The sequence below is a fragment of the Sinocyclocheilus rhinocerous genome, unplaced genomic scaffold, assembly GCF_001515625.1.
Source record: "Sinocyclocheilus rhinocerous isolate Xijiao unplaced genomic scaffold, SAMN03320098_v1.1 scaffold926, whole genome shotgun sequence".
Taxonomy (NCBI): domain Eukaryota; kingdom Metazoa; phylum Chordata; class Actinopteri; order Cypriniformes; family Cyprinidae; genus Sinocyclocheilus; species Sinocyclocheilus rhinocerous.
In genome coordinates, this window is record NW_015648536.1 from 1,077,896 (window position 1) to 1,100,904 (window position 23,009).

At 37.3% G+C, this 23,009-nt stretch overlaps 3 protein-coding genes across 6 annotated transcripts in view; all 3 read right to left on the reverse strand.

Annotated features, from left to right (window-relative positions):
* Positions 1-156: 156 nt before the first annotated feature.
* The window catches only part of LOC107709868 (rab-like protein 6), a 27,975-nt gene continuing 5,122 nt past the window's right edge, over positions 157-23,009 (reverse strand). The window contains exons 10-13 of one of the 2 annotated variants that reach the window (XM_016514525.1): positions 22,834-22,937; positions 21,703-22,070; positions 20,891-21,050; positions 157-2,295 (exon numbers count right to left, since the gene is read on the reverse strand). In XM_016514525.1, coding sequence (XP_016370011.1) covers positions 2,253-2,295; positions 20,891-21,050; positions 21,703-22,070; positions 22,834-22,937 — 675 coding nt within the window. In that variant the 3' untranslated portion in view covers positions 157-2,252. Of the gene's footprint in view, positions 2,296-20,890; positions 21,051-21,702; positions 22,071-22,833; positions 22,938-23,009 lie in introns of those variants that run through there. The other variant, XM_016514526.1, reaches the window with a different exon arrangement.
* LOC107709867 (serine/threonine-protein kinase A-Raf-like) lies at positions 2,942-10,581 on the reverse strand. Of its 3 annotated transcripts, XM_016514523.1 has the most exons (16): positions 10,431-10,581; positions 10,166-10,269; positions 9,968-10,070; positions 8,381-8,535; positions 8,205-8,303; positions 7,960-8,104; positions 7,482-7,506; positions 7,151-7,290; positions 6,841-7,043; positions 6,591-6,665; positions 6,301-6,402; positions 5,087-5,133; positions 4,446-4,564; positions 4,167-4,298; positions 3,832-3,966; positions 2,942-3,741 (listed from the first exon to the last, which is right to left on the reverse strand). In XM_016514523.1, exons 1-16 carry the CDS (start codon positions 10,536-10,538, stop codon positions 3,601-3,603), a joined length of 1,833 nt encoding a protein of 610 aa, XP_016370009.1. In that variant the 5' UTR covers positions 10,539-10,581; the 3' UTR covers positions 2,942-3,600. The 3 variants fall into 3 exon arrangements, with proteins under 3 accessions (XP_016370009.1, XP_016370010.1, XP_016370008.1); XM_016514524.1 differs by lacking the exon at positions 6,301-6,402 and having other exon boundaries at positions 6,489-6,665; positions 7,151-7,278; XM_016514522.1 differs by lacking the exon at positions 6,301-6,402 and having other exon boundaries at positions 6,489-6,665.
* LOC107709870 (U3 small nucleolar ribonucleoprotein protein IMP4-like) lies at positions 12,376-16,197 on the reverse strand. Its single transcript, XM_016514527.1, has 9 exons — positions 16,059-16,197; positions 15,036-15,144; positions 14,852-14,935; positions 14,660-14,769; positions 14,335-14,467; positions 13,988-14,142; positions 12,974-13,068; positions 12,815-12,888; positions 12,376-12,710 (listed from the first exon to the last, which is right to left on the reverse strand). Exons 1-9 carry the CDS (start codon positions 16,059-16,061, stop codon positions 12,598-12,600), a joined length of 876 nt encoding a protein of 291 aa, XP_016370013.1. The 5' UTR covers positions 16,062-16,197; the 3' UTR covers positions 12,376-12,597.

Consider the following 23,009-nt stretch of genomic DNA (forward strand, 5'->3'; position numbering starts at 1 on the left):
AAAAAAAAAAAAAAACTTAATGAAACCAAACATTTCAACAGTTTTATTTTAGGACAAAATCCTGTCTCCACAATATTTAAGACCCCAAAAAAAACAAGAAAATACTAAGATTTCCTTTACATGTTTTAAAATAATTTTGTTCTTTTTGAACCATCACACAAAAAATAAAAACAAATACAATTTAAAGTAATCTTTAAAAAAAAAAGAAAAAGTAACTGTACATGGCAGAATACACCGTTTTTCCGCAAACACCCCTTAGACATATTCAACTATACACACATTGCAGTTCACCTAACATATGCTAAACTAATCTTTTTAAACAAAATTGATCTTTCGTTATATTTCCTGTTCTGAAAAATGGTGGCTAAAGTTTCACCCTTTTGCATTCGTGCCCTTGTGCGAAAGCAGAAACTGAATTTTATATACTGTCTGATTATCTTATTTTGGGCTTAATGGAAACTATAAAAGTGTGAACAAAAGAGGTGCTTGCAACGATACAAGGAGAAAAAAAAAAAGTCTTTGTCCCACATGTATCCTGAGGGACGTTAAAGCCATTAAGGAAATGCTGCAAACATCCAAAGTTGCCAGAAGTAGTTACTGTTCTGATGATCTAGGACCAGTTATAGTTTCTTATACAACAAGGCAGGCTGGAATTTGGTGGGTAAAACAGTTCCTAAACCAGAGTCTAATTCTATAGAGGTTTCTCGGCTGTCGTTTTAAAGCCACACAATTCATTTTTTAGCTTTAATTGTATCATAAATCTCAATAGGACTAGTTGTGCATCCAAATCTATACAAAAATAAACCGATAGTCTTGCTTTCTCAACCGTTATGAATAGAGAAGAGCATATAGTGCCATCTACAAATGCTTGATAACGCAATTACCCCCTTTTGTATTGAGCGATATTATTACCACTGGTTTCTTCGGAAAATCCTACACTTGGGAGTACCACATCATCATTCTACAAGAGTCCAGAAGCACTTCAGCTCTGTTAAGAACAGAGCAAGTGTGTAATCAAGCAGAAATATATAAAGATAGTCAGGTTTGACTGAAACTACAACATATTCATTTCCATTAGTCACTGAGGGGATGTGAAACCATCTTTCATGAACAAGAGACATAGAATCGCCTAGTGAATCTTCCATAGGCATCGTATTTGGAATGAGTACAACTCAGCGGGGGACCCAGCCCCATTCGAATATTGTTAGATAAGAACCAAAGCTCTGCCTTTAGTACAAGTGTCAGTTATGAATCAATAAGTTACATATATTAAGACTCCATTAAAAGGACAGATGGAAAATGTAGCTCACATAAGGCCCCATCACTGTAGGCTTCAGTCAGTCCTATTGAAACCAGCTGAATGGGAGGAAAAGGAACTTTAATATTGCTATTAAACAGCACGACTGTATTGCAAAGACATGCTTTTGAGTGTATGGTATAAACTGAACTAACTGAAAGAAGAATACAGCACCCAGAAGCACTACCTCACCCCATGCTGCCACAAATTTGATCTGAAGGAAATGCTACGAAGTTTCTGTTCTTCCTGCTCTTATCAGAGCCCTAAGAGAATGGGTGCTGCAGAAGGGAAAAGCGCATCTTAAGTTTGATCGTCTCACTCAAAACTAAAACTAGTCGATTAAGCAGGGGTCAGCAGCGAGTCTAAAGTTAGCAGCTTTATTTAAGAAATGTATTTTCTTTGAAAACTGCTTCAGGGCTTCAACCGGAACTCCACCTTAAAGCTGCTGTGTGACTGCGAAATTTATGGACATTGTTCTCAGACACTCAAAAATGACACTTAAGTTTCAAGACACAAAACCACCCTCTGAACCATTGCTCAACACTATCTGAATGTAGAGCTGTGAACAAAATCACTTCAGCAGTGGTTCTTAACTTTTGTCCTGTTGATCCCCTGCTTTGTGCATTTTTGGAGGTCTTCTTTATTTATCACACCTGATTCAGATCATCAGCTCGACCCTGGACCAGGATTAAGAACCTCTGCACTCCAGTATCTCCAAGTGTGAGCTACTGTACAAACGTTCAACAGCACGGGCAGCAACAGGCGACCGGTTAACACCACCACATGCAAACACAATGCATTAGTGCACAAGTTAGACTGGGATGAAGCGCCAGTACTAGTTCACCAGTCTTGCTTGTGGTCATCATGTGCCATTTTAGTTTAGTTTGTGAATTTTTATTCCGTTTTAAAACGAACTATCAATCTTGTTTTAATCCAGAATGCAAATGTACTCATTTCAAAGCAACAAAAGAAAAGTGTAAATTTTTCCTTCCCCATCACTTCAGGAAGTGCACCACTGCTTTGTGCCATTTTCTTGAAATTTCATTAAGCTACACAATTTAAAGCTCACCAACAGAGAAAGAGAAAGCACAAAGGTGGAAGATAATTCTTTTAAAAAATATCTCAAATACACAGCACAATTATTAAGAGCACAAGTCACATACGTATATGCAACCAAATCTGATACCAATATTTTCCATTTAAAAAAAATAACGGAATTAAAAAGATGCCAAAACAACGGCAATGGGAGTATGATCATGTTTATGATCATAAACTGACTGCGAACCAGTCTGTGAGCAGAGAGTCTCTGTGACTGATGTAAATGAATAGAGTCATCAACATTGTGCTATCACTGGCCAATGATTTTCAAGCAAGGAGAACAGGGAGAAAGAGAAAAAAAAAGAAAATCTCCATGCTAGTTTGCTTGTTCTAAAGTAAAACGCTAATTTCATCTTAAAGTAAAAAAGGTCATGTGTAAGCAACCATAACACATTTTGAAATATACCAAAAAAAAAAGGAGGTCATTAAGATTGTGCCGATACATTGCTGATATGATGCTTGGATTTGGAAATCCATTAAGTGTAGTAAGAGAGCAAGGTTTATTTCCTGCTTCTGTTTTAGAAAGCCCAAATCTGATACCAATATTTTCCATTTTAAAAAAATAACGGAATTAAAAAGATGCCAAAACAACGGCAATGGGAGTATGATCATGTTTATGATCATAAACTGACTGCGAACCAATCTGTGAGCAGAGAGTCTCTGTGACTGATGTAAATGAATAGAGTCATCAACATTGTGCTATCACTGGCCAATGATTTTCAAGCAAGGAGAACAGGGAGAAAGAGAAAAAAAAAGAAAATCTCCATGCTAGTTTGCTTGTTCTAAAGTAAAACGCTAATTTCATCTTAAAGTAAAAAAGGTCATGTGTAAGCAACCATAACACATTTTGAAATATACCAAAAAAAAAGGAGGTCATTAAAATTGTGCCGATACATTGCTGATATGATGCTTGGATTTGGAAATCCATTAAGTGTAGTAAGAGAGCAAGGTTTATTTCCTGCTTCTGTTTTAGAAAGCAGCTGGTCCAGAAAGAATCTGACATTCTCTACAGGCAGCTTTACGGAGGAGCAGCTGGAATGGAAAAGAGGAGGGAGGGAGCATGAACGAGTAGATAAATGTAATGTGTTTGACTATATGTGTGACCGATGAAGTAATTAGGGTGCTCTCAGGAATGTGTGGAATAATGAGAGGAACTCCATGCTGGGAATGATCCTGCACGGCCTCTGGGAGAGGAGCGGATCGTCTCACAGAGGCATGAGGCGTGTGGTGTGAAGGAGAAGCGGGTTCAGGTCCTCGGCGTGTACAGCACGGTGTAAAGAGGGCTCAGAGGCACTCCGCTCGATTTTTGGCAACAGATCCTGGACCTGCTCGATGCCCACCAAGATCTGAAGAACAAGCAGGGACGAAACATGAGGCTATCACTTAATCTGACATAACTGTGCTGGAAAGCAGAGAAGGGCTCTGGTTATTCTTACCTGGGGGAAGAGAGGCCGTTCATCGCGTTTGAATTTTAGACAGTCGATGATGAGCCTCTTCATTGATTTAGGACAGTTACTGTATAATTTACTGAGGTCTGGAGACAAGTAGCCACGACCCACCATGAAAATAATCTACAGGAAGAGAACAACCAAACATCATAGTTAACTTCTCCTTCTGTGCTCCAAGGAAGACAGTCATACAGTCAACATGAGGGTGAGTAAATGATGATAGTTAGGAGGATAGTTATTTTGGGCTGAACAAAGTTCATTCAAAACTATTTCGAGCTTGAACAGAAAAGGACAATCTATCAGAGTGGTGGCGTATGCCTGACCTGATCGCGGTTGTTGATATTCGAATAAGGCAAAGTCCCAGACATCAGTTCATAGAGCACCACTCCATATCCGTATACATCTGACTGGAAGGTGTATGGGTTAGTGTCTTGCATTCTGATCACCTCAGGGGCCTGAAAAACAACAGCAGAGTTAAAAAAGCTTTAAAAATGTACTTCTCAACAATAGATTCCGGATTAAACTACTTCACATAAGTGGTAAGCTACTAAGTATTAGATTCATTGATGAATTAGGTATTGAGCTGGGTGATGATTACTCACCATCCACAGGATGGAGCCACTGGGCTGTTCAACCTGCTGAGAGCCACTCCAGCGAGACTTTACTGTGGCCAGCCCAAAGTCACCGATCTTTACCGTCCAGCCTTCGTGCAGGAAGATATCTGACACATGAGCTCAGGAGTATCATGCAGAACAAAGAATGACTACAATATCACTAGAGAGAATGCATTAGCACTATTATTCCAATAAATCCTCAACCTCAGCCTTCCATCTCATGCCAGTAATTTAGGTAAATCAGACAATTCTTTATTTACAAGCATTAAGACCGAAAGCGGCTTGGCAATCTACTAGGACAGTGGCTTTCAAACCTCTCCATGAAGTACCCCCAGCACTGCACATTTTGTATGTCTCCCTACATCTGACACACCCACTTCAGGTCTTGCAGTCTCCACTAATGAGCTCATGAATTGAATCAGGTGTGATAGATGAGGGAGACATACAAAATGTGCAGGGCAGGGGGTACTCCAGGACAAGTTCTCAAGTTTGAGAACCACTGTACTAGGACATTAAGATGCAACCATGATGCCATCTACTGGCAGCAAATTAGATCAATCTGATCTATCCTGCAACAGATATCTCACAATACAGACAAGAGCACTGCTAACACATTATAGAAAGGATACTATTAGATTTCAAGTCCCGATGAATGATATTCTTGGCATGAAGATAACTGTTAAGGAAAGATTAGTAGCAAATTATGCACAAAATGAGATTTTCTACACTTCATCTACTCTCTATAAATCCAAGCATTATAATAGACGATACAATCATATAACATTGGTGGATTTAAGAAGACGTGCCAATTTTCCATACAAGTGTGTCCTTGTGATTCTGAGCTGAAAAAAAGAGTGCCATTAAGTGCACTGTCTTCTGGTGTGAGCAGCTCCTTAAGATGTTTTTTTTATGAAGTTACAAGTGTTCTTTGTTATCACAAGTCCAAATTACAATTAGTGTTCCGCTATTACTTATTTAGGGTGCATGTACTGATCATAATTAACCACACTAGCTGATAATATAATAATGATACATTACTGGTTGGCCTGAGTGTATGGGGGACTGATAAAATCTGTAAGGAAATTATGCCTTTTGAAAAACACTACTATTGAAAAGTTTGGGGTTGGTATGATGCTTTCAAAACAAGTCTCTTATGTTCAGCGAGGTTGCTTTTATTACGGTATTACAATTTTAAAATAACAGTTTTCAATTTGAATATGTTGTAAAATATTATTTATTTTTTGTGATGGGGGATAGATGAATTTTCAGCAGCCATTATTCCAGTCTACAGTGTCACGTGATCCTTCAGAATCCTTCTAATACTCTGATTTGGTGCTCAGGAAACATTTCTTATTATTATCAATGTTGTACACCAGAGGTTTTCAGCTCTGGTCCTCGAGGTCCACTTTTCTGCAGAGTTTAGTTCCAGCCCTAATCAAACACACCCGAACAAGCTGATCAACATCTTCAGGATCACTAGAAGGTCACAGGCAGGTGAATTTGATCAAGGTTAGAGCTAAACTCTGCAGGAACGTGGACCTCGAGGGCTAGAGCTGCGAACCCTTGTTGTAAACAGTGGTGTTGCTTAATATTTTTGTGGAAACCATGATTGATTTTCAGGATTCTTTAATAGAAAGTTCGAAAGAACAGCATTTATTTGAAAAAGAAATCCTCCGTTACAAATGTTTTGATCAATTAAATGCTTCCTTGCGGATTAAAAGTTTTCTTACACCTTTTAACAGTAGTGTACATTAACATTTTATAGAGTTTTGTTATATTAACATTATATAATTGGCACAGCATGTAGCAAGAAAGAAAAAAGAAAAAAAAAAAAAAAACTTACTCCATGCCCTGTGCAGTTTGGCGAGCAACATCGATACGGCGCATGGTGTCAAACTTGGTCTCAGTAACATGCAAGTGGCGGTAGAGGCTGCTGCCTTCACACCACTGCGTGATAATGGCAAAATTAGGCTTCGTCATGAAGCCCATGAGCATGTAGCAAGAAAGAAAAAAGAAAAAAAAAAAACTTACTCCATGCCCTGTGCAGTCTGGCGAGCAACATCGATACGGCGCATGGTGTCAAACTTGGTCTCAGTAACATGCAAGTGGCGGTAGAGGCTGCTGCCTTCACACCACTGCGTGATAATGGCAAAATTAGGCTTCGTCATGAAGCCCATGAACAGCAGAATGTTGACATGGCGTGTTTTTCTGAGGAGCAAAGGACTCAAATTAGTCATACTGAACAGAAGATTTGAACTGGAGATTAGCTGGTTGTAGCAGCAGATGACATTACTAATGCAGTAAAGCAACATTAATGAGAACTACTGTTACACTGTTATCTTCGGCAGGCTTTGAAGCTAGGATCGTGCAGATGACGACTCACCGTAAAACCTGCATCTCATTTTTAAAGGCCTGGAGCTGCTCCGGTGTGGGCTCTGTCACTTTAAGAATCTTGATAGCCACGTCTCCATGCCACTTGCCTTTATAGACGGTCCCAAAAGAACCTGCTCCAATCCTCTTTAACATGGACACCTCCCGTGAGTGCACCTCCCAGTAGTAACTGGAGTCTCTGTAACCTCCCCGGTGCTAAAAAACAAAAAACACAAAAACAAAAATTGGTTTGGAAAAAAAATAAAATAAAAGATTGTAGCCAAGTCATCTGGGCTTCCTATTAAAATAAGACACACACTCACCACTTTCTTTTTATCATCAGATGAGGATTGTTTTCGTTCCTTGGGCTCAGAAGGGGATTTGGGGGGTCTTCTTCCTGGTGACCCTAGGTGGGGTGGGCTAGTGGAAGGCTTGGGAGTGGACTCTTGCCCTGTGGACAACACTAGAATATGAAGGCCAGTTCACACACATGGAGATGTGTAGATATTTGTGTCATTGTAATCAGAGATGGTTAAGAAACAAAAATGTGTGTAGTGTAATGTGGGTGCGTAAAAAAAAAAAAGAACTTTTGTGAGAGACAGGTAGTCAAGTGGAAAAAATGAGAGGGAAAAAAAAAAAAACAACAACACTCACCCACTGTGCTGATTTTGAATGACTCCTGAATGAGAGTGGGGGGAAAAATGAATAAATACATGCGATGGAGGACAGATGATCAAGGAGGCATGCAGAACCTCCACTGTCATATTCTGTGAAGTAACATATCTTGACATTTGATATCTAGCCAGGCTAATACTATAGTACAGGGACAGTTCACCCAAAAATGCATTCCTCGCCCTTCCTTTCTTCCATGGAACACAAAAACAGAAGTGTAGCAGAATGTTGACACTGCTCTTTTCTATGCAAACTTTTTAAATGCTGGTTTTCTGGTTTCAGATATTGACAGCCATTTTCATGGTATGGAAAATATCAGTGTGAAAACTGTCTAACATCACCTCTTGGGTTCGACAGAAGAAAGAAAATTTTGGAGCAAAGAGGGTGACTTTCATTTGTGGGTGAACAAAAAATGAGAAAACGTATGTGGACTTGATGAGCCTCTAGTCCGGTCTCTAACCTCCATGAGGCCAGCAGCGCCAGGCTCCAGCGTGCTGACCATGTGGACATTGGGGGTTGAGGTGGAGCGATGCCTTTGGAGAGACTGACCGTCCTCTCCTCGCATGATCAAACGGAAGCTTGATGGGGTAGACAGCAGTTCCTCTCTAAAAGGGGTAAAACAAAAAAGCATACATGTCGGCTAGTGTTACATTTCCCCTAGGGGATCAACAGGTACATGTATTTATAGGTGAAGTTAAAGAGTACCCAGGAGAATCTGAAGTTAAGGGAATGTCGCTCTGTGATATGGAATTGGTGGCCGGATATATCAATATCGAAGGGCAGTCTACTGTATTAGGAACACACCTGAGAGCAACAGAACACCAGTTGAGTTACAAAAATGAGGACAAGCACACAAACAGAAAATTTCATTCAGAACATACCGTTTTGTCATGGTGTCCATATCCACACATACTGTAGGGACTTTACTGCTGCAGTGCTGGTGAAATTTATACCCACAGGTCTGACACCTGAAGCCGTTGAACAAGAACTTGTGGCAGAAGTCACAGTAAGCTAATTTAAAGAATGTTTTACGTACCTGTGAAAACAAGATTGTGCCATTTAAGGGTGATGCTGATTTGGTGACTCGCAAGTTAATGTTGATATGTTCATGTTATTGATATAGAATACCATTCAAAATCTGAGGTCAGTATGGTTTTTTTAAATAATACTTTTACTCAGAGGGGTTTAATTAAACTTATCGAAAGTGGCAGTAAAGAAATATATGCTACTCTTTCACAGTTTCTATTCATCAAAGAATCCTAAAAAAAAATATGTATCACGGTGTCCACAAAAATATCAAGCAGCAGAACTGTTTTCAACATTGATAAATCTTGTTCAGCATATTAGAATGATTTCTGAAGAATCATGGGATACTGAAGACTGAAGAAATGGCTGCTGAAAATTCAGCTCTGCCATCACTGGAGTAAATTACTTTTTAAAATAAAATAAAAAATAAATAAAAAATTAAGTAATTTTAAATCATAATAATATTTCAGAATGGTACTGTTTTATCATCAAATAAATTCATCCTTTTATTTAAAAAAAAAAATGCAATAAATGAGCATAATTCATGCTATAGCATAAATTAATGTTAACCTCAAACTTGAAATTAACCTAAAATTAGCTAAAAATTAAATCTATTAGAATGTTAGAGCTGTGGTGCAAAATAAAATATATACATAAAAAAATAAGCATACAATGTATTAATATTGACCAAGATTGCTGTGGAATGTTGTTCATTTTTAGTTCATCATAACTAATGAATTTTCTAATATTACAAATTGAACCTTACTATAAAGGGCTACCAATTTAATTAAAGCATCAGCAGTCAAAATTTAAACCAAAAGTCCCAGAATTGCTGGACAGAGCTCAGAGCATGATCTGTGTTAAAATAATCTGTACTTGCTCATCATAATAAAGACCGAACTGCTTGTGGTTTCAACAAACCCATCACTTTATCAAAACATCAACCATAACTCCTTCAAAAACAGCTAGAAACCTTGGAGTTGTGATTGATGATAAGCTGAATTTCTCAGACCACATTGCTAAAACTGCCTGGTCCTGCAGATTTGCTTTATACAACATTAGGAAGATCAGGCCCTTTCTTTCAGAACATGCAACACAATATTGTTGCTCTTTTGTTAGTTTTGACTGCTTTTATTGTCCTCATTTGTAAGTCGCTTTGGATAAAAGCGTCTGCTAAATGACTAAATGTAATCATCCCACATACACTTTCCAGATTATTTGCTGCAAATATTTTCCAGTACATCAACAGTACCAACCCCCCTTTAAAATACTTTGCATTTTAAAATCAACTTCTAAATGTCTGTTCAGTAGTCCCTATAACATGACAATTTTAATTTGTGGTGCTTCTAATTAAGTGATAAAAAGCAGTTGCAAATGTTGTTAAAAATAAATATCACCACTACTCATCTTTGCACCAAAGTCTGTTGTGCAAGTACACTTACGAAGTTGTGCATGGTAAGAGGAACATCATCCAGCACTTCTACCAGAAGCTCTTCCCCTACGAGGGGTGTGATGTCAGTGTCCCATTCTGTAAGTCTCTTCCGGCTGGCCAAAAGAAGAACAAAGTCAAAACAACCGAGTATAAACTTACTAAGGAGAGATTTTGTCATTTTAAGAGCCAAATTCTTAGGCACACCTACCCTTCAAGAAGGCGAAAGACAGCACAGCAATCCTGGCTTAGGCCTCTGACTTTCAGGGCTTTATCTAGACTATCATAGACAGTTTGCCCAGGCCGAACATTTACCTGAACACATGGTCACACAGTGCTATCAATGTAGGATCACAAACACACAACCTCTGATTACAAATATATACATACACCGGTTATATTAGCGATTCCATATGTTTGCGAACAACAATAAAAGGCATTTTAAACAAATCAGACTCCAGTAAATGAACCCTCACCACCGTCCGCTGCTTGTTGGGGAGGTAGACACGAATGGTGCCCCCACCTCGGGGTGTGTCATCAGGGCTGGTTTCCCCCGAGGAGGAACAGGAGGAGGTGTTGGACATGGTGTCTCCAAAGGGGCAGTGAGGGACTGGCAGCACTGACACTCAGTCGGATATTTGACATTTTCAAAATGACAGAAACATTTATTCAACATTTATTCAATTTCAGAATTCATTCAAATGTTTATTCAAAGCTGAAAGTATTTCATTAAACAAATCAACCTGGTAATAACACACTCTAAATTGGTTGCCAGTTGAATTTCCAATTCAGAATTCAGCACAAAAACCCTGCAGGTGTGGTCATTTGAAATTACACTCTACTGAGAAAAAGCAAACTGATAACTCAGAACCATATGTCAGTGGAGCTTGTAAATGGGTAAATAAATACTAGTTTCTACACTGGTCTTTTACAAACAGATGTAGAAGGAAATGCCCCCAATAAAGATATCTGATGTCGTTCAAACTCCTTTCAACATTTTAGTCTATAATAATAGACTATAATTTAAGTCTTAAGGCTATCAAACTCTGAAATGAAGCCATTTAATCCAGACACGTAGGAACAAGTACTTCATATTGAACGTTTTATGATATTTAATGCAGTATACAGTCTTTGCAACCTTAAACCACAAGTATTGTGCATACTGGAAACCACTGCAGTTGCACCATTGTGCAAAACATCACTGGTGTTGTAGTTACACTACAGCAGCAAATGAGAATGTAATAAACAACCAAATACAGATCTTACACTTACATCCCGCAATATAATTACTAACACACACATACATACATACATATATATATATATATACACACACACTAGTAAATATACACACAGACGCACACTATATAGATTTCAGTAACATCCACGACCTTGTTTTATGGGTGCATGTATGTATGTATATATATAAATTATAGCTGCAAAAAATCCCATTTCTAAACCGGTCCTGTGATCAATCCTTGTTCAAAAGCGCTTAGAAAGGCAAAGTAACACTCCAACACATCATGTAACATCTGCAGTATAAACGCAGGACAGAGAATGATAAAGATGTTTTACACAAACACCTCCCCTCCTTAAAGTGTAACCACAGAAATGTGCAGCAGCCTGCAATGAAGATAAACTGGCTGGGTTTAGCTAAGTGATGTGCCTGATCATTTGCTCTGCTATTTTACTATATCACAGGCCATGCACTCCTAGCTTGTTCAATTTACCAACACGTTACTCAATATCATGACTGAAGTATAAAAGCATATTATCTAAACATAGATTCTTAAATCCTGTCAGGTGCCTTTTTCGAGCTGAAGGAGGGAATGCTGTTTTCATAAGGCGGAAAGGGATTAGACGACTAGCTGCCAGCTAGCTAGTGTTGCTAATGCTGCCTAAAAGTTGAAAAACTGGTCTTAATCTGAATTTTGCTGCCGCGGCGGTATGAATTAACGCGATTTATACCTGCGAGTAATATTTCCGCAAACTATGCAGCCCGTTCGCGAGACTCACTTAGCATTTTTCGCTTCAGAGTAAATACTCACCTGAGACAGCCATCTTGAATTCTCTCAGTCTCAAGTCGGATCAGCAAAGAATTTCAGGGAAAGCGGAACAGCGAAAGCTCGCGCTCTGATTGGTCGAGATCTGTGAATCGAGCCACTGATTGGTCATCTATTGTGGTACTTTGTAGCAAGGGAATGAGAAAGGGGCGTGTGCTGCGGTTAACGAATGTGAAGTTTTTCCAAGCATTAAAGAAACCTACACAGCTGCTACATAAATTCTAAATATACTGTTTCTATTTTTGTTAAAATCAAACAAAACAGTTTAAAGCAAAAACTTCGTTTAAATATTCTATACAAGCCAATTCATAAGAAATAATGAAGCAACAATAAAAGCATAATACAAAACATACAAATGTAAAGAACGTTTTATAATGTTCAGGAGACTCTGTACAAAACATTTAATTTGCGGAAGTGTCAACATTATAATATTGAAAGGAATTCAAACATCTTTTTAAATGTCACAACTAAATGTAAAAAAGACCACTATGTCGGAGAATTAAATTGACAATGTCCATTCTGATAGAAGAACACAGGTTTCTCATGAGTACATTGAACTATTGAGTACTATACATGAGTACTATTCCACACTTAAGAATTTCCTCTTTTTGGCAGTGCGTGTGTAAGAATGGAGTCGCCACTCAACATCTGCAGTACTCTCGTTCTCCAGTGTGCCGAGCTTGATCATGTACACTGAAAAAGGAAGATTAAACACAAATGAATAATGAGCAGAGAACATAAGTGCCTTTTCTGCATTAATATCAATTAATCTAACACCAAAAAACAGAGCTGCTTACATTTCATCTCAAATCTGGGTCCAATTTCTGTCAACTCAACGTTCTTGTGATCGGTTTTCTTGTAGGTATGGTGTCTGCAATATACAAAGTCATTAAAACCAATCTTCTTAATCAGACTCAAAACCTTTAGAACAACAGTTCTAACAGACCATCACTCACCTGAAAGAGATGAAATCATCTGTATTTGCAAATGTAATAACACGTCTGCTATCCTCTTTAGGTACAGGAAACAGATACTTTAGGATGTTAGAGACCTAGAGAGGAAAAAATTATATTTTGCTTTCAGCTTAACACATAAATTCCATTACTAAACCAAGAAGCTTTTCAGAAGCCTTTATAATGTCACATGGAGATTTCACTTTTTTTTTCAGTAAATCCTAGTCTCTTTCTCTCCATCACATATGGCAGGGGTGGCGAACTCCAGTCCTGGAGAGCCGCAGCCCTGCAGAGTTCAGCTCCAACCCTAATAAAACTCACCTGCCTGTAGCTTCCTAGTAACCCTTCAGACCTTGATTAGCTTGTTCAGGTGTGTTTGATTAGGGTTGAAGCAAAACTCTGCAGGGCTGCGGCTCTCCAGGACCGACGTTCGCCAGCCCTGACATATGGTAAGACAATAATTATGTTTATTTTATTAAAATAGGAAACTGAATATGAAACACTTTACACTACTGTTCAAAGAAGTCCCTTACACTAACCAAGTCTGCATTTATAAGATCAAACGGTAAAAAAAAAAGTCATACTGTGAAATATTACAACTTAAAATAACGCTTTTAATATAAAATGCAATTTATTTCTCTGATGGAAATGCTATGTCCAGTATTCAGTGTCACATAATTCTTCAGAAATCATTCAATCCTCAAGAAACTATCAATTATCAATGTTGAGCAATTGTGCTACTCAGTATTTTTGTGGAAACTGAGCTACATTTTTAAGGATTCTTTAATAAATAGAACATTTAAAAGAACAGCACTTATTTGAAATACAATTCTTTTGTAATATTATAAATATCTTTACTGGCCCTTCAATAAATGTTATGCACTTTTGCATAAAAGAATAAAAGCATTACATTTGTTTAAAAAAGTATTAGTGACTCTTTTGAATGGTAGTGCGGATGAGAAACTAACTTTATTATTGTTTCCAAGGACACCAGAAGTTATTTCCTGCACAACTCACCCTTCGGCCAAGACGTGACATGAAGTTGTGGAAGATGAGGTGAGGGAAGGCCTCAGACATGGTGCCAATGTCTGGAACATCATGTCTCATTACCACATTATACAATGTGAAGTAGGCTGTCGGCCCAAAAGGAAGGTGACACACCACCAAACCATCTACAAAAGAAAGACGTAATGTAATTAAATAAAACATCTAATGTACCTAAAGTAAAAAACTGCACATTAAACTGGATATGCAATTAAAGCAATTTTAAAGAAAAAAACTTTCATAATATACCAAATGTTTACCAGGTATTGATACACTGTGCAATAAAACAGGAAACAGATGAAAACCATATCAGTCCATACCTGGTTGGCCTCTGGTCTCATGAACTATGACCAGATCACTGACATTATTAGCTTTGCACGCATGTACTAATGTTTTAACTTCATGGTTTCCTCTGTTCATACGCTGGGCCCCTGGAAACATCAGCTTCATTTCCTGCAAAAAAGAAAAAAAGAGTGCCACCTAAATAAACCACAACCACTGATAGACGAAGGTTTCCCTTACGTCATAATGGTAACATGAACATACAAAACATCAGATTAGAGCTAACAACATAAAACGACATGCATTCACACAAAGAAACACTTTATCCTTACTGTCAAATATGAATATTAGGATTTAACATACTTTGGCAAACATCTTGAGTCTAGAGCTGGGGTCTCTGGATGTTGTGACCATAATTTTGGGGTCTTCCACTCCTGCCCATTTGTACTCATCATCCATATGAGAACTAACACCTATATGATGTCACAAAATGGGTTTACATATGGTGGCAGACAAAACTGGATTCCGATATAAGTGACAGAAAAAAATAGTCACCTTCTCCACCCTCATCATCAAACTCCAACAGTTTCTGTAAGTCTAAAGCCTCCTTCCGAACTTCGGTGGGTAAAAGACGATTTTCTGCAAAAGACATGAACAGCGTAAAATGAGATACGCGCAATATATATCAGATCGGTTAGGAGAGTTTGATAAGATGATTAAGATATGGCTGGAGTCTCACCATCTAACGCAGATTTGAGCTTCTGTTTTTTCTCTTCAATAGTGTACAGTCTGTCCTCCTGTGCTTTCCTGTACAGGTATTCCTTTCTCAGTCTCACCTCTCGCCGCAGCTACAGCACAAAATACAGTTCAGAAACAATCTGAATTGTAGGAAATACACTACTGCTCTTACTGTCAGTAAGATTTTTTATGTTTTTAAAAGGAGTCTTGTATGCTCACCAAGCTGTCCAGAAAATAGATAGTCATATTGTGAAATATTACTACAAATGAACACTGTTTTCTATTATTTTTAAATGTGATTTAGTCCTGCGATGGCAAAGCCGAATGTTCAGCAGCCATTACTCCAGTCTTCAGTGTCATTTAATCCTTCAGAAATAATACTAACATGATTATTATTTGGTGCTCAAAAAAATATTATTATTATTATAAATCTTGAAAGTAGCTGATTAATACACTTGTGAAAAGCGTGACATATTTTACAGGACGCTTTGATTAACAGAAATTTGTACAAAAAAATACAGTTTATTTGAAATATAAATCTTTTGTAACATTACAAATTAATACACAGTCACTTGTGATAAATTTAATGCATCCTTGTTGAATAAAAAATACTTTCCATTAAAAATAAATCTTACTAAACCTAAATGTATGCCCTAAACGGCAAAAGATAAATAATAGTAGCAACGTAGCTACCAACACATGACAAGTGGTACTATATTTCCATGGAAACTGAAAGTCAGAATATGGCCAAAGAATATTTAGGCAATTAGTTTAAAAAAGTTAGTTGACACATTTGTTTATTATAAATTACACTGTTCAGTGTGTTCATCTATCCATCGCACTTTATTATGGAGCTTGATTACACTACAACACAATCAGGAAAGCAATGACTGGCTTGATAAACGACTGCTCTATGTAGCGCGCGAGAATTAAACCACGTTAAAAGAATTACAGGCAAAACAAAAATACGTCTAACAAATTTGACATTTATCAGGATAATTTAAATGCGTTATGTTGTACTTACCATTTTGAACAACTAAACGTGACAATTCAGCCTTACAGTCTACTATCACGAATTCCTGTTGGTCAATCCGCTCATCCAATCACTGACGACGAACAAAAGTGTCACGCCCTTTCAAAATAAAAGTTCACAACTGGCCCTGTGGGTGCGTGTGCCAGAAAACGGGTCTCTAATTTCTGGGTACAGTAATTGATAGTATAAAAGATTATTATTATTATTATTTTAAATCACCAATAATACATATAAACTACAGCAAGGATGCATTAAATTGATCAATAGTGACACTAACACCGTGTCCTATAAGCTTTTCCATGTTAACCAGAGTTTTTGTCACAACAAGCCTCAACTACGGCTATACGCGATGAGACAGTCCCTAGTAGGCCTTTATTTTAAATCTTTGGAGAGGAGCGACAGCAGAAACGGTTTTCTGGTTTCAAGTAAATGCTGTTCTTTTCTGTCCATTTCTATTCACCAATCAATCAATCAATCAATCAATCAATAATTAAACACTGGAAGGTACGACGGTTTCACCAAAATAGTCATATAATTAATTATTTAAAATAATACTAATACTAAAATATTGTTTGAAAGATTTATCAAAAATGTTTCTTGAGGACCAAATCAGCATATTCAAATTATTTAAGATTAAGAAGAATCATGTGACACTGAAGACTGTGAAATGGCTGCAAGAAATGTTTTGCCACCACATAAAACTGTTTAAATTGTAATAATATTTCACAATAGACCTATTAAGCCTATACTGTTTTTACAGTTTTTGTCTCCAAATAAATGCAGCTTGTGAGCATTAGAAGCATAAGAGACCTAAAAAATCTTTAAGCCTTAGTAAGCCTAAATTTATATATATATATATATATAGAGAGAGAGAGAGAGAGAGAGAGAGAGAGAGAGACAAAATTCAAGAAAAACAAAAATTAAACAAACAATTAAAAAAAGGCAAATTTATGAAATTGTCCTTGAAACCATTCAATGATGACCATTAGAGTGATTTCTGCTGACTGCATAACAAAAAGCATGTTCTTTCTACATGTGTTTGTGGCGAGTTATTTCCTGTATGTGTTTCCTCTTCTACAACATTTAAGAGCAGTGCATCCTTGCAGACTCAAAGCACTATCTGTCGTCCATCAGTCATCATGAATCTAATAACCGCATTTCTGCTAATGATCCTAACAGGTAAGGTCAAAACACACATAAACAATCCAAAGGCTCTTCTCAGGACAGCTTTTGTCCAACATTTGTTGATTTTATACCTGATAAAAATCTCACAGAGGACAAACTTGATCTTTCTCCACAGGACATAGCACATCTGAATATCTGCAGCAACTCTTCTGCTCCTATGAGAACAAGAATATAACTCTGAACAGGCCCAGGGTGTGGTGCAAAAGAGATGCCCAGGATGAAAACTGCTGTAAGGGCTTCTCTTTCCAGCCAAGCGTCAAGCTTTTGGAGCAAGGCAACATAGCTGTGGAGGATGATGGAAAGTCCTTCACCGTCTCGGTAAAGACACTCACGCAAGGGGATGGAGTCTACTGGTGTGGGTTCATGACTGAAGACAAGATCATCGTAAAACTGGCCGAGGGTTACTTTAGCAACAGTAAGATGAAATACTACTTCCCTATTTCTCTTTAGATGGTTTCCTGAGTGTAAGTGAGCACCATGTTAAAAATATTTTTAGCATGTTTTAATTTTCTTCATTTTAATTTTAAATTCCTAAAATTTATTTTAAAATAAATATCTCTGGAATTTACGGTAAAGAAAAAAAAAAGCAATTGCGGTTACTACAAGAGAAAAAAAGTAAAAAATAAACAAACTTAAATGCAATATAGCCTCACTGAAAAAAAGAGAAAAAAAAACAACCCAGTAACATTACAAAAAATATTCTAGTATTTTTGTATTGATTTCAATTTTCAATCAACAGGAAACTTTACGGAAGCAACATTTAAGGTTTTATGGATTTAAGTAGTAAAAATCGTAGGCTATATTTCATTAATCAATTTAAGCGAATGTTAATGTACCATCCTCCTGACGGACTTCTGTTTTGTTCCTGAAAAATATCAAATGTGAAGTGTCACACAGCGAATTTTGGGAATTTCAGTTTACATTTTTTGACTGTAAAAGACAACTTTTTTCCACATCCAACAACTGTAAATTTAAGAGTATTTTACTGTTTAAGTAAGTTACATGAAATGCCCCTTTAGATTTCTTACTGTTTTTCAACGTAACGTTAATTAACAGATTTTTACCATAGCATTTTAACTGTCTTTTACTATTAAAAGAAATGTTTTTACAATTTATTAATCTATGATCATATCAATTGCAGCTCCATTTAACTTTGTTTGGTCCATCCTCCGCTGGATTTTATTTATTTTGCTCCCTGTGGCGATCATTTCAACTCGCATTTATTCAAACAGTGAGTCCTCGCAAACCACCTCAATACTAAAAACCTCAATAGCCCACTAAAAAAAAAGCTTTGAACACGTCTTTAACCTCTGTAAATGTTTATTTTTATTTGATTACATGTCACTCTGTTTTGCTGACCATAGGAAAACATGGAGATACTAAGGTAAGAGCGCACGGGTTCATTTTTATCTCATTTAGTCTCCGCTGATAACAATCAATAAAATGTGTTTTTTTAACTGAAATTATCCTATTTGCAGACAACATAACACATTACATGATGTCACATGCCACAGAAAAGCGGATGGAAGAATGAGGCCGTCACCTTTACTGAAGAATAAACAGAATATCATTTAACTTAAGCCACCATCGAGTGTAAATGTACAGTTTCTGTTGTTGTAATTCCTTGTAATTGTTTTGCTTTTTTTTGTTTTTAAATACAAAAAGGTTCACAGGGACAAGCAGCATGACAATATTGTTTCATTTGTTATGTAAATCAACGTACAATTTGGTGCTTATAAATAAATAACCTTATTGTTATTGCATGTGTCATTCATGTGAAATGTTTATCTTAAAGGGATACATATATATATATAAATAAGTGTATGTTTTTTTCCTTCAAATAATATGCCTGAACTTATTACATTTTCTTTTTATTAAAAAAAACAACAAATGTCAATGTAACAAAGCATCAATGAACACACAATTCAACACGATTTTGATGAAAGAATGCATATATAACCATTTGATTTTTTTTATCATTGCACACACTGTATCAGACTTGAAGCTGAAGTGAAGTCGAACATTGTCTGCCGTCTTTGCTAACTTGCTTTCATTATTAGTACAAGAGAAAAAAAGTAAAAAATAAACAAACTTAAATGCAATACAGCCTCACTGAAAAAAAGAGAAAAAAAAACAACCCAGTAACATTACAAAAAATATTCTAGTATTTTGAATAAACAAATATTATTAACAATCACCATGAAAACCAGACTGTGTTCAGGAAACAAAGTAAATGTTGCCCACAACACAAAATTCTAAACTTGCTTCAGTGACTATATACAAGTTAATTAAGATCTCACTCATTAAAGGTGGGGTAAGCGATTTTCCAAAAACGCTTTAGAAAACTGATTCGGGCCGAATAGCAAAACAAACTTGTAGCCAATCAGCAGTAAGGGGCATGTCTACTCATGATGTGGAGGAGAGAGCGTTCAGTGCACAGGACGAACATTAGCCGAGCCGAGCGACAGAAAGATACAGACGGACCGTGTCTGCGCCGCAACAGCTAAAGTCTGTCTAGTACACTGGACGCGACAAAGCGACCGTTGAAAATCATTTGAAATTTGTGTCAATATGTCATAAATAGAACACAGCAGCAGCATGTATATATATCTATGGTGTACACAGCATCACTGATTATAATGAGCTCTATAGTATTTTGTCGCGCCGCTCGTGTCCAGTGTAGACACGGTGTAACATTGGTTTTGTGGTTTCACAGAACTAATCGTTGCCTGGGTTGCGTACGTATGTGTGGGGCGGAGCTATCAAAATAGGGGCGAGACCCTTTTGGGGTAGGGGCGTGTTTGTTTTGGTGATTTCAAATGTCAACATTGGCTACCAGAAATCGCTTACCCCACCTTTAAATACAGTTTAATTTTATCAATAATGAAAGCCAGGATTCTAAGCTTACAGGTGAGGTCCAGGGTTCAGATCTTCATCCTGAGCTACAGAAGGGTTTGGACCCTCCTCATCACTGGAGAGAATGATGTCCAAGTCTTTAGTGGGGATAGAAGCTCTGGGTTCAAGTTCTGCATCATCAGGGTCCAAATCATCCTGGAACCCAGCGACCATGGGGTTCCCGTCTTTTCCTCCCCCATCACTAAATTAAACATGTTACAAACATGGATGCAAATTCAACCATTTTGTTGTACTGATCAGCCATTTTGTCTCACAGACAAAATCACAAAGAAACCACTAGCTAAGTTCATTTACATGTAACAGTACACCGCCAGTTAAAAAGTTTGGGGAGAGAATATTTTATTTTATTTATTTTTTAAAGAATTAATACCCTTATTCAGCAATAAAGAAATTTAATTGACAATAAAGAGATTTATAATGTTACAAAAAAAAAATTCTACTTTAAGTAAATGCTGTTCTTTTTTCATCACAGGAATAAATTACATTGTACAATATATTAAAACCGTTATTTAAATCATAATATTTCACAATATTACTCTTTTTACTCAGTTTTGGTGAGCATAGGAGAATTCTTTCAAAAACATTTTAAAAACCTTATTGATCCCAAACTTTTGAATGGTAGTGTATACTGTAAATAGCATATCACATAATAAAAGTTTAAAAAAAATGTCTTCTTTCAATATATATATATATATATATATATATATATATATATAATGTACCTGTCACTATCTGCAGGGCCCACAGCAGAGGGCTGGGTGTTCATAGCCGGTTTTGGGTTAGAAGGGAGACTGTCCTCTAAGAAGCTTTTGTCTAGTCCCTCGTCTGGCACAAAATCATCCACGCTCTGAACTGTAGGCGGAGCCGCTGCAGAGACTGGATCTGTGGAAATCCAAGAAGCAAGAGGTCACATGATCTGGGGCAAAAACATCTTACATTAAAAATATATAAACAGCAGCAATTGCAAAAAGCTCCAAACAAGAGGAACGGTAATGCACGAAAAAAATTGATATAGTGAAATCTTATTTTTTCAAAATAGATACGGTTAGCTCCTTTAGGTGGTGTGCAAGAGCTAATAAAACCCTCTCCATAACTCAGAAATGCACAAGGTCTTGTGATTTTCTATTGATCCACAACACATCCTTATGATGTGCACGAGTCCTAATCCTCCCTATTTTTCACGGCATTGTGGGTCTCGCTCGGGGAAAAAATCTCTTTGAGATTGTGTGTGTGTGTGTGTGAATTCCTCTTAGCCTTCAAATCTCTTCTGCAGTTGATAGCATTGAAACAGTCCTTTAACAATGAGTCACTGAGACACTGAACATTCGGAGAGGAAAGACATAAAAGCTGTTTTTAGTCCCATATAAAAGCTCAATGTTTCTGTTTTGAGTGTTTTCTAATATGACAAGCACACTGAAAATGTTATACAGCTGTTATACAGCACAATATCCAAGAAAAATGTGAGAATGTCAAAAATGCTGTTGGTTGAAGAGCTTACAATCACTGCAGCTAGAAGCACCATGCTAAAACTCACCCTGACCGACTGCTGGAGGATCCTGGGTGGGAGCGGAGCCAAAGAGCCTGGAGATGAAGCTGCGTTTCTGGGTTTGAGGAGCAGAGGCAGAAGCCTGAGCTGGAGCAGAGACCGTCGGGCCGGGGTGAGCAGGGGAAGGGGAGGGAGAGGTCGCAGCCACTTGGGGAGGAGGAGGGGACGGAGAGGGGGATGGAGACTTCAGGGTCTGGGACGGAATGGGAGGCTGCTGGGGGCTACAGGGGCTGGAGCTGCTGGTGGAGCATCCGCTCTGAGGAACGACTGGAGACTGCGAGCCTGAGGAGGGGCTCTGACCGTTAGCAGGGCCGGGAGAGCTGTAGCCTTTACTACGAGAGGAAGTTTCCAGGAAACTGAAAGTTATAACAGACACCTACTGTATCATAAAAGTCAGACACCACTGACTACAGTTCAGAAATCTAAGAATAGGCATTTGTGGATGTTCTCACAATTTCAAACAGCCGAACAATGTCACTTTTGTGAAGGAATTTACGCGACTGTTCAAACGTTTGTGGTTGGTAAGATTTTTTGAATGTTTTCACCAAGGCTGCATTTATTTGATCAAAAGATATTGTGAAAAATGCTTACAATGTTTTCTGTTCAATATATTTTAAAATGTAATTTATTAACGTGGTGGCAAAGGTTCAGCAGCCATTACTCCAGTCTTTAAGATCCTTCAGAAATCATTCTAATATGCTGATTTTGTGCTCAAAAAATTACTATTATCAATGTTGAAACCAGTTGTGCTGCTTAAAATTCTTCTAGAAACCGTGACAATCCTTTTTTCCTCCAATAAATAGAACATTCGAAAGAACAGTATTTATTTTAAAAAATTTATATTTTTTTGTATATAATATAATATATAAATGTCTTTACTGTCACTTTTGACATTTTCACGTTTATGCGGTTATTAATTAAATAAAATACATTTTATTTCAATTTCTTAAAATGAGTGTAAGAGTGTAAAGTACTAATTTAAAAAAATCTTATTGACTCCAAAGTTTTGAACAGTTGTATAGCTGTATTTGCATGGAATGTTGCTGATATTTGATTTAGAATAATGTTTTGACTGTCCAGCAGACAGGAAGTTTATGTGGGATGTTCTTTAGTTCTTACATCTCATAATTCTGGTCTTCTGTCTCCTGCTGAACTGTTAGCTCCTCTAGCGTGGCATCAATGTCCAACTGATTGGTCCCTAGCTGTCGTAACAGGGTCTCTCTCTGTGGAAGTTGGCAGTAGAAATTAAAATGAAAGTTTCATTCACTATCCTTTCAATGAAAGCTGTAACAGCT

Bases quoted from the DNA above. Each gene is read 5' to 3' on its own strand.
- LOC107709867 (XM_016514523.1), bottom strand. From the start codon at position 10,538: ATGTCCAACACCTCCTCCTGTTCCTCCTCGGGGGAAACCAGCCCTGAT. The intron at 7,507-7,959 runs GTTAGAGACCGG...ACTCTCATTCAG, and splicing joins GCGCTGCTGGCCTCATGGAG to GAGTCATTCAAAATCAGCAC. The intron at 5,134-6,300 runs GTAAGTTTTTTT...TTTCCTTAACAG, and splicing joins CAAACTGCACAGGGCATGGA to TTATCTTCATGCCAAGAATA.
- LOC107709870 (XM_016514527.1), bottom strand. The intron at 14,143-14,334 runs GTATGGACTGAT...TTTCTTTTGTAG, and splicing joins TGAGACCAGAGGCCAACCAG to ATGGTTTGGTGGTGTGTCAC. The intron at 13,069-13,987 runs GTGAGTTGTGCA...TTTCCTCTCTAG, and splicing joins TGTCACGTCTTGGCCGAAGG to GTCTCTAACATCCTAAAGTA.